This window comes from Equus przewalskii, chromosome 14 (assembly GCF_037783145.1).
Source record: "Equus przewalskii isolate Varuska chromosome 14, EquPr2, whole genome shotgun sequence".
Lineage (NCBI taxonomy): Eukaryota > Metazoa > Chordata > Mammalia > Perissodactyla > Equidae > Equus > Equus przewalskii.
Genome location: NC_091844.1, coordinates 45,760,102 through 45,776,999, shown reverse-complemented (window position 1 = coordinate 45,776,999; position 16,898 = coordinate 45,760,102). Strand labels below are relative to the sequence as shown.

Below are 16,898 nucleotides of genomic sequence, written 5' to 3'. Positions count from 1 at the left end.
TGCAAAGAGATCATACTAGATACTGTTATTATCTCAATTTTACCTACAGGAAACCGAGGCTTACAGAGGTTAAATAACTTGTCCAGAGTCACAAAGATAACATTCAAACCCAGGATACCCAACATGGGGGCTAGCATTCTTACTCTCAGTGAGGTACAGACTTTTTCTATGTGTTCCATACATCAGTCCCCCCCCTCCCGGCCCCACCTTTTTAATCAAGACTTACCTCTCATTGGGAATAAACTGGTCCCTCTGGTAGCATTTTATACTCTTCTTATAGCATTTATTTTATACCTTGAATTATTTTGTTGGGTTTATAACAGTCCCCCCTTATCCAAGGGGAATACATTCCACAACTCCCAGTGGATGCCTGAAACAGTGGATAGTACCGAACCCTACATATACTACGTTTTTTCCTATACTAAGCACTTCTCATGCACTGTGGCTGTAAATTCTGCAGTTTGAGGTGCAACAGCAAAACTAACATGACTTTCTTTTTCCTTCTTCTCAATTTCACAGACAGAAGATTCGTTCTCACATAGATCTTAGCAACCTCAGCATACAATTTTTTTCTTTACTTATTAAGTCGAGAACTTTCACTTTTCCAGTTTAAAGAAAGCACTTTGTGACTTCTCTTTGGCCTATCAATTGCCAGCACCACCATTCTTGCGCCTTGAGGCCATCATTAAGTATAACAAGGATTATTTGAATACAAGCACCTGTGATACCATGACAGTGGAGCTGATAAACAAGATGGCTACTAAATGACTGACAGGTGGTAACATATACAGCATGGCTGCACTGGACAAAGGGATGATTTGTCTCCTGGGAGGGATGGAGTGGGATATCGCGAGATCATCTCATCATGCTACATAGAACAGCGTGCGCAATTTAAAACTTATGAATTGTTTATTTCTAGAATTTTCCATTAATATTTTCAGACCGCAGTTGACCACAGGTAACTGAACCTGCAGAAAGTGAAACCATGGATAAGGCTGGGACCACTGTATTTACACTTGTATTCAAATGTTCATAGAGTAGGTCTGGAAATAAGCAGGAAATATAAACAGCTATTGGTTCTGCAGAGAGGATCAGAAGTCTGGGGTTCAGAAACAAGAAGAAGACTTTGCATTTACATTCTTCTACTCTAGTTTTTCCCCCCTTGTTTGTATTATTTTTTCCAAAAACAATTTTAAAATATTAAAAAATAAAATGACAGATGTCCTCACCCGTATCAACAATTTTTGCCATTTCATCTGGAATCTGAGATTGTTTTCCTGTAAGTTCTAAAAAACACTCTGAGTTCTATTTTGTTTTTGTTTTTTAATCACGAGTCTGTAAAAAGCAGTCTTCACATTGTAACCTTTAGGGTAATTCAAATAATTGCTGCTGAGGAGCATAAAATAGTTAAGTGCAGCTTTTCTAAGCACAAGAAACAATATATTCTTTTTCTCTGGGAAAATATAACAAAATGTTAACAATTGTAGAACATAGGTAGTGGGCACACAGCATGTTTGCTGTATTTGTCCTTCAACTTTTCTGTATATTTGAATATTTTCATAATAAAATGTTGAGGGTGGGGTTAAAAAGGAAAAAAAAACACTAAGTAAAAATAATTCAGGATAGTAATGATTATGTAACCATCATATACACCACTTCATACTGGCCCTATTGTATCCTATTATATCAATAACAAGATGTCAATCAAAGTTGTTTTGTGGGGGCAATGAGCAAAAATTGCAAGTCATACAGCTGGAGCACGTTCAGAAGATGGAAATCTTATCCTCAAATGACCTCTAGCTGCCCAGGAATCAAAAGTTCCCTAACCATGGAACTCAGTGTGAAGAGAAAGTGGAATGAGGAATCTAATAAGTGAGGGGTCCAGGGAAATGCAAATCAAAATTACAATGAGATATCAATCACCTCACTCCCATCAGAATGGCTATAACTAACATGACAGGAAATAACAAGTTTTGGAGAAGATGTGGGGAAAAGGGATCCCTCATACACCGCTGGTGAGAGTGCAAACTGGTGCAGCCAGTATGGAAAAGTATGGAGATTCCTCAAAAAGTTAAAAATAGAACTACCAAACAATCTAGCTATTCCACTACTGGGTAGTCACCCAAAGAACATGAAAACACGAATGCCTAATGAAACATTGCAGCATTATTCACAATAGCCAAGACTTGGAAGCAATCTAGGTGCCCATCAAAGAACAAATGAATTAAGAAGATGCAGTATATATACACAATGGAATACTACATAGCCATAAAAAATGATGAAATCTGGGGCCAGCCCCGTGGCCAAGTGGTTAAGTTCGCACACTCTGCTTTGGCAGCCCAGGGTTTGGATCCTGGGTGTGGACCTAGCACCGCTCATCAAGCCATGCTGAGGCGACATCCCATATGCCACAACTAGAAGGACCCACAACCAAAAACAATATACAACTATGTACTAGGGGGTTTGGGGGAGAAGAAGGAAAAATAAAATCTTTAAAAAAAAATGATGAAATTTTGCCATTTGTGACAAATGGATGTGCCTTGAGGATATTATGCTGAAAGAAATAAGTCAGAGAGAGAAAGTCAAATACCATTTGATCTCACTCATAAATAGAAGATAAAAACAACAACAAACAAACACACAGAGGCAGAGATTGGATTGGTGGTTACCAGAGGGGAAGCGGGGAGGGAGGAGAGTGAAAGAGGCAATTAGGCACATGTGTATGGTGATGGATGGTAATTAGTATCTGGAGGGTGAACAGGATGTAATTAATCTATACAGAAATTGAAATATAATGATGTACACCTGAAATTTATATAATGTTATAAACCAATGTTACTTCAATTGAAAAAACCTACATATATATAGCTAGAAAAAAAAAAGGCAGTGAGGGGTCCCTTGATTTGTAGCACACCAGACTCATAAAACTGTTACACTCCCACCCTCCAACCAAATTCTGCCAAATTAGCATTTTGTATAACCATCCCCACTCCCAACTCCTTAAAAGTCTATCCCTGCTTCCACTTGGGGAGATAGATTTGAGCTTTGCCTCCTGTCTCCTTTACTGGTCAGCCATGCAATAAAGCTTATTCTTCTCTCAAAAGCCAGTGCTGTAGTTTTGGCTTCTATGTGCATTGGGCAGCGAGCCCTTGCCCTGTAACAATTACCTCTAGCCTGGTGGGGCTGGGGGTGGAGAGAGGAGCATGTGATTGGGAGTGAAAACAATAAACTTTTTAATGTTGGTAAAAAACGATATGCGGGGCCTGCCCCATGGCCAAGTGGTTAAGCTTGCCCGCTCCGCTTCGGTGGCCCAGAGTTTTGCCAGTTTGGCTCCTGGGTGTGGACATGGCACCACTCATTAGGTCATGCTGAGGCAGCGTCCCACATGCCACAACTAGAAGGACCCACAACCAAAATATACAACTATGTACTGGGGGAATTTGGGGAGAAAAAAGCAGAAAAAGAAAAAAGAAGATTGGCAAGAGTTGTTTGCTCAGGTGCCAATCTCTAAAAAAAAAAAAAAAGAAAAAAATCAGAGGATGGAGAGTTAAGGGCACCCAGAGCAGCTAGAAAACGAGAGACAAAATCCTGACAAGGAGATAGTCACAGAGACAAAGCCTTAAACCCTGCCTACAAATTCTGCCCAAATCCTTGGCTGACCCATTAACTACTGAGGCACAGGCAAGTTCAAGAAATCCAGCTAAGACTAAAGAACTGAACAGAAATTTTACCTGCTTCCTTCTACTACTTTATAAAAGTTATTTATTTTCCCATACTATATAATGTGCTACCTGAGGGCAAAGGGATAGGAAACAGGGAGTGGAGGAAAGAAGTTATAAAATACAAACCACAGCTTCGTGCTCAGGTACAGAAGTGAGCAAGGACTGCATTAGCTCCCATATCTTCTTCCCTATCCTGTCTCAAACACACACACACACACACACACACACACACACACTTCCACTTTTCAACCAATTTCCTGTTCTTATCCTGTTTTCCCTGCTACTTTCTATAAGATGTGTTTGTTGGTGGTAAACTTTATAATTTAGTCCTTAGGTTACAGAATATCAAGTTGAAAAGGTTACAAAATATCAAGTTGAGATTTTTGACTGAATTGGGAGAGTGATGGTCACAGATAAATAGATAAAGTGATTGATCAGACTTTGCATCCATTCTCTGGAGGAGAGGAGGCACGTTTTTGTTTAAATGAGAGAAGTTGCATTACTTCCAGTGGGTGAACGGCACTGTTGCTGTTGTTCAGAAGTGTGGCTCGAGTGTGGATGTAAATGTCGAGTACCAAAAAGGTGGACCATCGTGGACAGAGTGGATTGGAACTCAGGATCTGTTCCAAACCTCCTTTTAGTTTCCCTCTTTAGTGTAACTGCACTTTCCAAATTCACCAGAAGCTAGGGTTTTAAACGCCAATTGGGTTCTGCCAACTAAATTTGTCCTGCAGCAGTGTTTTGACATTCGGCCACTTGCTTTGGAGGTGTTGAGAAGATTCATTGTGCAGGCAGTGGCAGGAGCAGTAGCTTCCTAATCTTTGGATATCTTCTTCAACAGGGGGTCCTTAGAGTCAAAAGTCCAAGGAGGCCTCCTGACTCCCTCCCTCTGCTTGTAGGAGCAGTAGCAGCTCTCGGGCTGGTCACGCTGGGAGTGTTTATTGTGGAATCTTTCATGGAGACCCCTCATAGAGCCCTGAGCTCCTAATGATTTAGTAGACATCTAACTTCTGATATTCAATCCTTTTCTGCTTGAATCAATGTTTTACGATTCTTAAAACCAAACCCTGCTTGATAAACTAAAAATGCCAAAATTCCATCTCTTTTTCCAGATCAATCTCATTTTAAAGAATTTTTTAAAATGTTTAGCCAAGACTTTTCCTGCTGGGTGAGAAACTTAGTTCAGTAAATAATTAACCTTTGGAGTTAATTATTCTTGGTTAGCCTGAGCATATACGCTTGCTGCAAAATGTGGCCAAACAAGTTACTTTGTCTCTTAAGGCAAGAACTCTCTCAGAGATTCAACCCATTGTTACCCAACATGCAATAAAGATCACTGCTATTCTCTGATGGTTTTTATTTTTATTTTTTATTATTTTTGTGTGTGTGTGTGAGGAAGAGTGGCCCTGAACTAACATCTGTTGCTAATCTTCCTCTATTTTTATGTGGGATGCCGCCACAGTGTGGCTTGATGAGCGGTGCTAGGTCCACACCCAGGATCTGAACCTGCGAACCCCGGGCCACTGAAGCGCAGTGTGCAGACTTAACCACTATGTCACAGGGCTGGCCCCCTCTCTGATGGTTTTTAAATGATTGAGAAAGAAAGTCATAGTATTGCAATCTGACATTCAGAAATGTTAGGATTTTCAATGTTTTTATTCTCCAAACATTATTTTAAAAGAACAGTAAAAGCATCAGAAGTACAAATCTGGCCTAACGGTTAACATCAGAACAATTATAAAATGTTTGAAATACATCACATACTTTGCATCACAGTAAAGCATCAAGAGAACTAATTATTATACCCTGCTAATTAGTCGTATTCAACTGAATTCTCATTACTTTTAGTTCTCATTTTAGCCCTTATGAAGAGAGAAGTTACATATGTCTATCTATATCTATATGGAGAAACAGATATAGATAGACATATATAACTTATGAAGAGACAAGTTATATATATCTGTCTATATCTACATATAGATATAGACATAGACATGGAGGATGGCTAAGAATCTGGCCCACTGTGTATTTCATGCAAGTTAAATCAGTAATTTCTTGATGAGCATAAAGAGACTGAATACTTCATATGCACAAACTTAGTTTTCTTTATGCTATAATTTTTACCTCCCAAAGACGGGTCAAGTTGTCTTAAACTCAAAGGTCGTACAGAAAACCTGTCATTTTTAATTTTACAAGTAGATACTATTTTTAAAAAATTCTTTTATTGAATCATATTTGAAATGCCTGGCCAAAAAAGGTATACATACCTTAAAAAGTGTGAAATATCTTCTTGATTAATATTACTTATTATAAAGCTATTTGGCTTATCAGAATAAATATCAGGTTCTAAATTTAGACAAAAGTTTAACTCCTAATTTGCCACAATTCTTCAAATGATCCTGGGAGAGGATATTAGATTTCTTAATTATTTGTTAAAAAGAGGTAATATACTAACCTATCTCATGAGAGTATTAATAAATGAAAATAGTGTTGTATTAAAAATATAAAAGCACAATTGAAATAGTCATAGGGACTTCCAAAAATAGCATTCAATTACAAAAAAAATGTGAGAGAGTGAATATTTTCTGTTATAAAATTTAATAGCAAAAATAAAGGAAGAAAGGGAGAGAAGGAAGGGAAGGAGATAGTGCTAAAAGGTGAATTTAATGACAAAATAAAACCCATATCTCATACTTAAATCTCAGAACTAGAAATGACTGGCTGATGCTAGAAGGTAAGAGTTGTTTGATGAGGCTGAGCAGAGTTCTAGCTGAGCATCTGCTCTGTCTTCTCCACGCAGCTCATGACCCCTGTATTTGGAAACAGCCGGGAGAGGGTGTCTTAAACTGAATACGTTTCATCCAAAGGAACAAAGTGCCTTGCAATCCGCAATAACAGTTTTTGAACGTAACAATTCATGTAGATAGGTTTTGTATCTTGATGCTCATCTTGTGTCTAGCAGTTACAGTTCCAAAATTGTAGTGAGTACAAATGCTAACTGTATAATGAAAATGTTTTTACATAAAAATATGAGTTTACAGTTGTTATGCTAGGAATCACAGAGTATATAATAAAATTCGTTTTAGGTATAGAAATACTTAATCTGTTTTTCCTCACTGCCCATTTCCAGTTTAAGATTAACGGGAGACAAATGACAATTAGTTTGAAAACAGATCATCTTAAGAGTTTTTCTACCACAGTAATACACAAACCAAGACAAAAAAACTTACTTCTAGATAGTTACTTGGATACTCTTTGCCAGGTTGTTAACAAACCATTCTCACGCAGAAAGAAAGCATAAATCAGAACACTCCCAATCGCATCCTTATGTCTTCTTAAGCAATAATAAAGGTCGTCTAACACATCCCGACAGTCTAGACTGCTTCCCACCTAACAGCACCCTGACCGAGATGACCACAGTTAGCTCCTGCTCTCCCAGGAACAGCCTCCACTTAGCTGCAGTCCTCTTCACTAGGATTCTTGGGTAAGATCATTCCAAAATAGAATAATTCACTTTTAGCAAGCAAAAGCATCTCTCTTTTTAAAAGAACTATATAGCTACTCAACTGACACAAAATAATAATGTCTATAATAAGAAATGGTAATAAGCAGAATACTATATTCTTGGTTGACCGTCTTATGAAAGAGAAGGTACTTAATGCCTGTGTATTTTTGGTAAGGATAGTTGTAGATGATATATTTCTGATTTCCTGTTTTAACAATGTTATTTATCCAAAATAACATTTATCCAAGCCTGCTACCAAAAAAGTGTATTGTTCCCCATTCAACACTTCAACAAATCAAAATTTATAATTCAATTAATACGAATAACATATTGGGAAAGATCATACCCTAACATTTTTCTAAAAATCCACCTCATAGACACTTTGAAGACCCATAGCAGTGACTCAAATGATCATAATCAGTTCATTCTCTAACATAGTAGCAAGATCATTCCTGGCATCTATTTAAAAGTTTAGTACAAAAGATTGGAGCATAGGTGAGGGTAAAAATCTAAGTAATAAACTTTTACATCAAATCTTAAAATATCAGGAAACCACAAAGTAAATCAATAGATGCTAATACTTCAGACAAAAGAAAATCATAAATGCCAACTGTTTAGCTAAATCTTTACGTTTTGATCTACCACTGGTCTCACAAAAGTGGTAAAAAAATCAATTAGTATCAGAAACAAAAACAGTTTACAGAATTTCTCCAGCCTCCATGACTCTAAACAGAGGGGACTGGAATCTGCTTGGCTGAAGCACTGTCATATTCTTGCATTAAATCATTAGTGGTGTGATAATGCATGGCAATATATGAATTGGCAAATCCGAAAGAGTTTACTGGCTGTAAGTTACATGGGATGCTCTCTTCTTGGGATGGGCTGCTGTTGTAGATGCTGTAGTACGGCTCAATGCGAGTGTTGATGGGCGTTGAGCTGCTCTGACCATAGTGTTGATGTCCCACAGAGATCTTGGGACTAACCACACTTTCCTTTGAATGACTTGGGCCACAAGCCTGGTCCACAAATTTCTTCTGGGGCTTTGGAGACAACATGTAGGCAGAGTTTGTTTCATGATGAGAGGATTTGTTTCTGTTGACTTCAAGGTTCCCTTTTCCCATGGCTCGAAGTCGAGTCTTCTGTTTACAGCAGAAAAACCCCAGGCCTATGTACTGGAGGCACCAGAGTACTTTCCTTCTCAGCCCTGCACTGTTCCGAGAATATATAAAAGGGTTTAATCCTGACTTGAAAAATATAAGGGTAAATCCAAACAGTTCAAACTGGTAAAGGATGAAGCTCCCACTGCTGGACAGAACCACCTGCACCAAGGAAATCCCTAGTGGAAGACAGCACACCAGGACCGACAGCACGATGATCACACAGGTGACCACTGCTTTGGAATCCTTAGCTGTGGAGAGATTGACAGCTGACACCAGCTGGAGCCGGCTGGCTGCAGGGGTTTGCAGCTGGTTGGGACTCTTGGTGTACCCATGGGTCTGAACGTGCTGCAGTTTGTTGTAATTCTGGTTCCTGTATAGAGCTGGCATGGTACCTTGGATGGGATCTCCACCTCCCTTCACAGGGGCTCCCATGAAAGGCTGTGGTCTAGAAGCATCAACTGTGATTATGGGGGGGCACTTTCTGACTTGAGCATTTTTCCGCAGGGTCTGAGCAATCATGATGTAAGAGACAGAGACCACAGCAACACAAAAGGTGAAGTCGACCACATAGAGAGACAGGATGGCTTTCCCTTCTCCAGCAATCAGACTGGACATGGGAAGGCAGAGGTGGGACTTACTGGTTTTCAGAGTGGCCAAGGTGGCGAGGGTGAAACTGGTGGCCCAGAGAAGCAGAGTGAGGAGCAAGGTGCAGGGAAAGGAGGCCGTGCGATTGGGCTGCTTCCCCAACACCATGCGCAGCCGATGCAGGGCAATCACTGCCACTGTCTTGAGAGACATGATGATGAAGCCTGAACTGGTGAGATGGAAGGTGAAGCAGAAAGCATCCGGGATGCTACTGGCTAAGCTGAAGAATAACACAAAGATGAACATGGGGGCCGTCACTCCACAAATGAAGAGGTCACAGAAGGACAGGTTTAGGATCATGAAATCAAAGTTGGTTCTGAATTTCCTGAAGGCTGGATCAAAGAAGGACAAGAAGACAATGAAGTTGCCATAAGAGCCCAGGCAGAAGATGACTGTGAGTAGAAAAGTACAGGTTACCAAAGTGGCTGTGTGGATGAGATCCTGGAGATCTTCCTGGAGAGCAGTGTTGTTTCCTCCCTGGGAGTGAGGCACATGTAGCAAGGTAGTGTTGGGAGCATCCTGAAGGTGGTCCGTTGAGTTCATCTTCAGAGAAAAATGACTCTTCCTTCTGTGGGAAGGGAGTCAGGGCTTCAACTCACAGATGAGCGATATGTGACAAAAGAGGCCCAAGGCAGAAAAGCCTGCACACAGAAATGCACACCCAGAAACAGAAAGGAATTAATGCAGAAAGCAGAGTCATCTCATGATCTTTCAAAGCACTAGAATTCTTGAGCTCTGACCCAAGGTGTAGAAAGCATTTCTCCTCTCAAACTCAACACAGAAAAGGCACAAACACCTCAAAATACATTCATCCAGCTAATTTTAGGTTTTATGACACAGTGGTTTTCAAATTAGTTTAAGGATCACCTGAAGGGAGGGTTAAAGAAAGCAGATTCCTGGGTGTCACCCTTTTAGATTCTGATGGAAGGGGGTGCAGATGTTACTTTTAGAAACACGCCGGTGCCAGACACCGGAGACACAAGAACATAACCTCCCCGCCAAAGAGATCACCATCTAGTTGGAGGAGATCAACCTACCTACGCAATTACAGCCTAACGTGGTAAATCAGATGATAGCAGGGCGTGCTGCAAGTCAGGGAAAGGGAACCTAATCTAACCCAGAGGCTGCAAGAGGCTGAAGGGAGTCTTGGTGAGGAGGAGCTAGCTGGGGGAAAGGCGAGGGGCGGGGCATGGGGGACAGACGGGCTGGGAGAAGGGGAGTGGGTCTTTGCAGCAGAAGGAATTGAGAGGAGAAAAAGCATGTGCTTGAAATATAAGCAGGAGGGTACCACTGGAGTATCCTGTGGTCCTTTACATAATTCCCACGAATCACTAACAAATCCTCTTTCTTCCCCTCGGAAGAATCCCTTATTTTCCATTATTTATAATTTCTTCTCTCTGCTGATTTCTTGGCCAACTCCATACACCGCTTTGGAAAAAACTTTGTGCAGGACTACATTTGAGAGGGAAAAATGAAAGTAATGAAGGGTGTCACGATCGTGTTTGAGATTTACAAGGTGCAAAGCATCGCTTCACTTTGTAAACTGCAAACTGCTAGACCAATGTGAATTGTCATTATTTCAACAGGAATATCCTCATGATGAAGCAGGAGGCATGCACCCAGGCACACACTCATCCACTCCGTTTACATTTATCATGCGCACGCCCTACGCCAGCTGTATGCTAGGTCCCCTGGGTACAAAGATGAGTAACACACAGCCTCTACTCTAAAAGAATAACTTCTTTTTCTTTTTGCTCCTTTATTTTCTTAAAATTTTTTTTCTGTTTTGCAATGAGATTTAAAATACACTCACACAAATCTTCTGTTGTTCCAACTCCCAAAGCCCTGTGTGGCCTGGGGCCCACTCTGCTCCCAAAGATGTTTCCAGTGGGACAGCTGACCTCGCTCCTTGGAGACTGGCGCAATGCTCTTGACAAGTGAAAAGTACTTGCTTTAATCCAGCATTTTACAAATAACCAATGGCACTGGGGAGGTCCAGGAGTGGTGTTCAGAATATTTAACCCCCAGTTCAGGCTGGGTCCCAGAGGCCTCCAGTTGTGCCAGGGGTTAACCCTTTCGTTGCTGGATCATGGGGTGCAGAAGAAGAGGCCAGGTCAGTGAGAGCTTACCGGGGGCTCCCAGCAGCAGCTATGGACCACCCAATACAGAAGTGTCTCAGCATTCAATAAAAGTACGGCGGTGCCAGTGAGTCCCAGACAAATTTCAGTCCTGGGGAGTTCTACGTAACTAGCTGGCACACTTCATGAAGGAAGAAGAAAACCTCTTCTAATTCTCAGCGGTGAAACAGTACGGATCACGACAATATGATGAATTTCTCCACTGGGAAGTGAGATGAACTTTTCTTTACCTTCCTTATAAAAGTTCTGTGAGGGAGAAAAATACAAACCCTGACCTTTTGTTTCTTGATGATTAGAATTTAAAAAACAATAACAAATAGCCTACTGTTTTCACTAAAAGACTGAGTGCCTGTTTCTGAACCCTTTTTGATATGAATGTAGTAAAAAGGACAACCTTTTACTGTTTTCTTTTTTAATTGTTAATTGCAGGATTGGAGTTAACTGATGAAAAGAGAAGTAGAAGAGAAAAAATCTGAGGAGGCAGGAAGAGCAGAGAGTGACACTATGGATTAGAGCAAAGCCCCTGCCCCCGCAAGGGTTTCCTCTTTGGAAGTAGGGAAAAGAACAGGGGTGAAGAGGAAAGCAGGAATTTGGTGTGGGGAAATTAGAAGGAGGAGGAGCCTGGAATTAGGATGCTAAGAGAAATGTCGATTAAGTGGGTAATACTGAAGCAGGGTGATGGAAGCGATGCAGACCCCAGGCTAGGAAGGGAGATGTGTGGGAAGGGAGTCGTCAAGGGGAAAATGGGATGATGAGTCACCAACATTAGTCAAGGATGAGGGGCGGGGGGGACAACAGATCCGGAGCAGTTGAGGGACAACTTTCACTTTCTGTACAGATGCAATTTTTTCGATAAATTAAAATTTTTTCAATAGATTAAAAAAAATAAAGGAGAATTCTAGGTCAGGAATATAACTATCAGTATCATTATTAGCATGTGAATGTTCCTGAGTGCTTAGGACATGCCAGGCTCTGTTCTCAGTGCTCCATACTATGAACTTATTGAATCCTCCCAACAACACAGAAGGAGTATAACTTAGCTCCCTTTTCCGGATGAGAACACTAAGTCAGAGAGCACGGAACTTAAAGCGGCAGAGCATGGATTTCAACCTCTCTGGAGCCCGCACTCTTCACCACCATGCTAACCAGAACAGCAAAGAGATCAAGGGAGGGATCCCCAGGTCAGAAGACAGTTACTGGAGCTTTAATTTATTGGGTGGTTACTGTATGTCAGGCATCTATACCAGAAGCCTTACATAAATTACTAAACTTTCTTTTACTCTCAATATATGAGGTACGTATTGCAATCCCTTCCCAACTCAAAGTTCCTGGAACCCAAAATTTGAATGCACACACACACATATACATACTTCTGTGTGCCCTTTTGGCAAGGTTGATAATGATGGTTCCGGTATAAAGTAATTATAAATCACTCCTATTGGAATAAATAGAAAAAAAGGGAAGGAATCAGAGGCTGGGAAGAGAAAAGGAAGGAAAAGCAGAAGACAGAAGTAAAGGTTTTGGCAGAGAAACTTTAAGAGCAATAAGTTAAATGGAGGGAAAATAAACCCAGGTCTCAGTACTAACTTCTGAGACTTGAAGAGGAGGCTGAGGTCACAATTTGGAATGAAGTTATGGTAGCCAAACCGTAAAACTCAGTGATTTGGACGTGGTGGGGGTGGTGGGGGGGAGTTTATATCTATTTGCTACTCCTAAATATTAAATAAAGGTTACCAACATTCTTTCAATGCAAGCACACAAGCTACTCTTTATCTCTGGGACCACAGACAGGTCCTGGAAGAAGATGTGATTAAAGTCATAAAATCAGAAAAGTTTTAAGTTAGAACATCAGGCATACTAGCCGCAATAAGACGGAATGGACTTTATCATGTGCATCTTGTTATAACTGAGGAGGAAGGATTTTAAAGTAACCAGTAAGCAAGGAAGAGTAAATGAAAATTACTGTACAGCCGTAATGATTTCTCTTTATGTGAAAAGCCTCTGGTAATCTAGCGTGCTTTCTTAATATTTTAGTACATATTAAAACATTTTATATGAGCTTTTACAAGTCAACTCATGCCCTAGATTCTTCCAACTCATTTTTTTTCTCATAATGCCTTAAATTCCTCGAGGGCAGGCATTTTCAGAGTCCAACCGTCACAGAGAGCAAGGTTCTGTGTTATTCCTACTGTATTTCTATTGATCAGGAAAACCTCAGGGAAGTTAGCTGACTTGCCCAGGGTCACTAAGATTCAAGCCAGATTTATCTGATTTCGGAGCCCATGCTCTTTCTCCCCAGTTGAAGTATCTCTTGAAGCCCGGAGCAGCTGATGGGGTAGTAGGGAGATGGGGAGGCTGCGGAGCTCCCCAGTCTGGGGATGGAGTGGGAGACTGCGGGGAGGGAAGGTCGACGCGGCCAGAGGCTGGCGATGGGTAGGAGTTCCCCGGGGTAGGGGAGGTTATGGTGAGGAGGGCCTAGGCCGGGCCAGGGAAGCTAGTAAAAGCAGCAGCAGAGGGTCGGTGGGGTGAGGACGGCTCAGCCAGGGCACGGGCGGTGGGGGAGGGCTTCCACGGCCCGGCGGAGCCCGGGAACGGGCCGGGCAGGGGCGAGATGGCTTCCCCGCTGGCCGCGCCAGGAGCGCAGGTGCGCGGCGGCCGGGCCTGGACCAGCGCAGCCGCGCTCCTCGCCAGCCCGCCGCTTCCCAGCCCTCGCCGTCCCCGCGGGCTCGTCCTCCCCCGGGGGCCCGCGGCCTCTCACCTGCCCGGTGGCCGCAGCGCCGCCCCTCCTCCTCCATCTCGCAGCCCGGACCCCAGCTCTGCCCGCCGCCCTGGAGGATGCAGGGCTAGAGGCATCAGCGCCATCGCCGCCGCCTCCGCGCATCCCGGGAGCCGCGGCAGCCGGGGGCGCGGAGCGCTGTCACAGAGACGCCGAGGGCGCCGCCCCCTCGCCGGACACACAGGCCTCGGCGGCTCGCCTGCCTCCCGCACCCTCACCGCCTCGCGGGCTCCCTCGTGCCCGGCGGCCCCGACCTCGTGCCCGCGCCGCGCGGGTTCTCAGGATCGCCGTTGTGCCGTTCGCCGAGCCGGCGCCCTGCGGCACAGAGGAAGAAGGGGCTAGCGGCCTGGGTAGAGAGGAAAAGTGGGGGCACCGACGGCACACAGCGACCCGCGGGGGCTTGGCCTTAGAGGGCGGGGTCCGCGGGCCCCCCTGGGCTTCCCGCCAGGCCCGCCGCCCACCTCCCCCCATTCCCGGTGCTTTCAAGCCGGCGTGCCCAGCTCCTCCGGGCTGCGGCTGATCCTCTCTCTCCTAGATTACACTGGCGTCATCGTTCAGTTTGGTACATTGAGACACAGAATTTGTTAAGTCAAGTCATTGTAACAGAATTTAAATCAAACTAACTTTAACTTAATGTAAAATAAAAGAACCACACATTTTTTTCTTCTCTCAGCTCTCTGAAAATATTAATGAATTTACTGAGGGAACTCAGCAAGGGGAATAATTACTAGGAAACAAATGCAAAGTAAAATGAAACTACCCATGCAAATAAAATAACGAAGCCAAGAGCTCACGGACATTATCTAATACTGCGCTGAAGGTAAAAAATCTTGAAAAGCAATGGTGCTATGTATGCAAGCTAGGCTAATTCTAGTAAGCAACAACACCAAGCCAAAAACTACCACCTTCGATCTTCTAAAGTCCACACGTCCAAAATAATGAATTCATAAAGTGCGTTTAATTTTAGTTTCAGAGCCATGAAGTAACATTCCTAAAGTGTTTGCTGTTCTGGGTACAAAATAAAGCCAGATAAACTCGTATTCCTTCAGTGTCCCAACCTGGGTAATTAGGATCTTACTACTTTTCTAACCTTTTTGGGGGTACTCTTTAGAAAGAGAATGCTATTTGAATGCTCTTTTCTTCACCCTGGTGCCAGAAAACCAGAAAATTCCATTCAAGCAAAATACTTGGAATATTGCTACTGAAATCTCCATGTCGGCTAATAGTTTTATCTGTCTAAAAAGAACAGTTTGGTACCAACAAGTACCAAAGAATTTGATTTATGCGTATAACTTATCTTTCCCAGTTCCCACCGCTTTCATCAAGAGAAAGACAAGGGCTGGATAATTTATGAAGTAACATTCAGTCCAGAAGTAGACTATGCTATCAGAATCCTGTTTAGAAATAACTTCAAGAAAATTTTCCAATTCCCTCATAATGTTCCACTCCCCACCCACTTGCAATGTAGCAGTTCTAATCTATGTTGTCAGTAATGGTGACCTTCGCCCTAGAAAGAATCAACTTAGAAAAAGAAGGCTCCTTCAGTTTTCAGAGTTAGCATTTAAAGTAGAAACGAACCCCTGATATTCCTCTCCATATGAACTAGAATTAGCTACTGCATAAATAATTGCAGATCATTTCCAGGCATTTGGCCATATGACAGGAGATTACAATAGGTTTGGGCTGGAATGCTGCCATTAGAGTTACACTTAGGGGAGAAAATTACCCCATACTGAAAAAACCCCAAACCAAAACAAAAATCAGGAAATCAGGAACTACCAAAGTTCCAGAACTAGTTAGTACTATCAGCAAGGCTAAGGCTACTAGAATTATGTCTACAAAATGTGCCGGCAAAGTCAAATTGGAAAGAACATTGGCTTAGTACTCAAAAAATGGAAAATCTGCAAATAAACAAGCAGGGCTGACTATAAATGTTAAAATATGAACAGGTTATCAATTTGCAGGGACACCAGCATCCTAATACACAGTCTCACTGGCAATGCAAACTGCTGTGTGCACTTTCAGGAAAACAACATATTAGAGCCATTAAAATGTTTAGATTCGTGACCTAAAAATCTCACTACTTGGAAATTTATCGTAAGGAAATACTTGAAGAAAAGTTTTAATCATAAAGATATGAAAATGTCCATTGCAGTGTAATTTGTAGTAAACTGAAAACTTCCATGTTCAACAATGGGAGACACCTCAATTATATGAACAAGACAAATGTTCTTTGTCCACAAAAATAACTATGAAAACTATGTAGAAAAAGTTAATTTTTTTCAGCAGAACAAAATTCCTCACTGGTCCTTTCTGTCCACACTACTAATCACCTAATTTTTTTTTTTGCACCAAAGCATTCGGTCAAACACTTTTAAGAAAACAGGTGGGTAAACTTTCCTCCTACATTTTGAAATGCTATTTGCAAAGTCTTTGTTTTTTAAAGGATTCGTTCAGAAACTAAAGATCATTTATTAGCTCTTACAACCTCAAAGATGATACAGGCTTTCTCTTCCCCTCACTTTTCACCACTCACCCCTCTCCCACCTAGAAACCTACCTTGACTCTGCTCTATGCCCTGAAATCAGCAGGGACTTCTAAACATTGACCTGCTTTCACCCTCCACCCCCAAATTTTTACTGCCTCCCTCACACTGTTCCTGCTCCATTCTTTTTAATGCAACATAGATCTAAGAACTATCTCAGACAACAGTAGCCATCCAACCCCTTTTCTCTCCCTCCTTACTTTCATTCTTGAGGCCACTGGTAGAAGATTTAAGGAATTAAATAATTCACAGTATAACCAGTTTGGGGTATCAAGGTAGTAAGCAACTTCTAAACCTGCTGCCACAATCACATGGGGAACATGTTGGAGACACAGATTAAGGTACCCTGTTTTTAGGTCTAGACTGGGCCTTAGGAGTCTTCACCAGCGTTCTCAATCTTGGCTGCA

At 42.1% G+C, this 16,898-nt stretch overlaps 1 protein-coding gene across 7 annotated transcripts; it reads right to left on the bottom strand.

Moving 5' to 3' along the window:
• Positions 1–5,359: 5,359 nt before the first annotated feature.
• GPR75 (G protein-coupled receptor 75) lies at positions 5,360–14,507 on the bottom strand. 7 transcript variants are annotated; one of them, XM_008531597.2, is made up of 4 exons: positions 13,929–14,507; positions 12,541–12,605; positions 10,846–11,416; positions 5,360–9,673 (listed from the first exon to the last, which is right to left on the bottom strand). In XM_008531597.2, the coding sequence occupies exon 4, from the start codon at positions 9,573–9,575 to the stop codon at positions 7,953–7,955; it is 1,623 nt and encodes a 540-aa protein (XP_008529819.1). In that variant the 5' UTR covers positions 9,576–9,673; positions 10,846–11,416; positions 12,541–12,605; positions 13,929–14,507; the 3' UTR covers positions 5,360–7,952. The 7 variants fall into 7 exon arrangements, with proteins under 7 accessions (XP_008529819.1, XP_008529817.1, XP_008529816.2 ...); XM_008531595.2 differs by lacking the exon at positions 12,541–12,605; XM_008531594.2 differs by lacking the exons at positions 10,846–11,416; positions 12,541–12,605 and having other exon boundaries at positions 5,360–9,364; positions 9,450–9,600; positions 13,929–14,471.
• Positions 14,508–16,898: the final 2,391 nt, after the last annotated feature.

Excerpts from the sequence above, each read along its gene's own strand:
- GPR75 (XM_008531593.2), bottom strand. The coding sequence starts at position 14,032 with ATGGCGCTGATGCCTCTAGCCCTGCATCCTCCAGGGCGGCGGGCAGAG. Across the intron at positions 9,601-13,928 it reads GCGCTGCGGCCACCGGGCAG|AAGGAAGAGTCATTTTTCTC; the intron begins GTGAGAGGCCGC and ends CCCTTCCCACAG.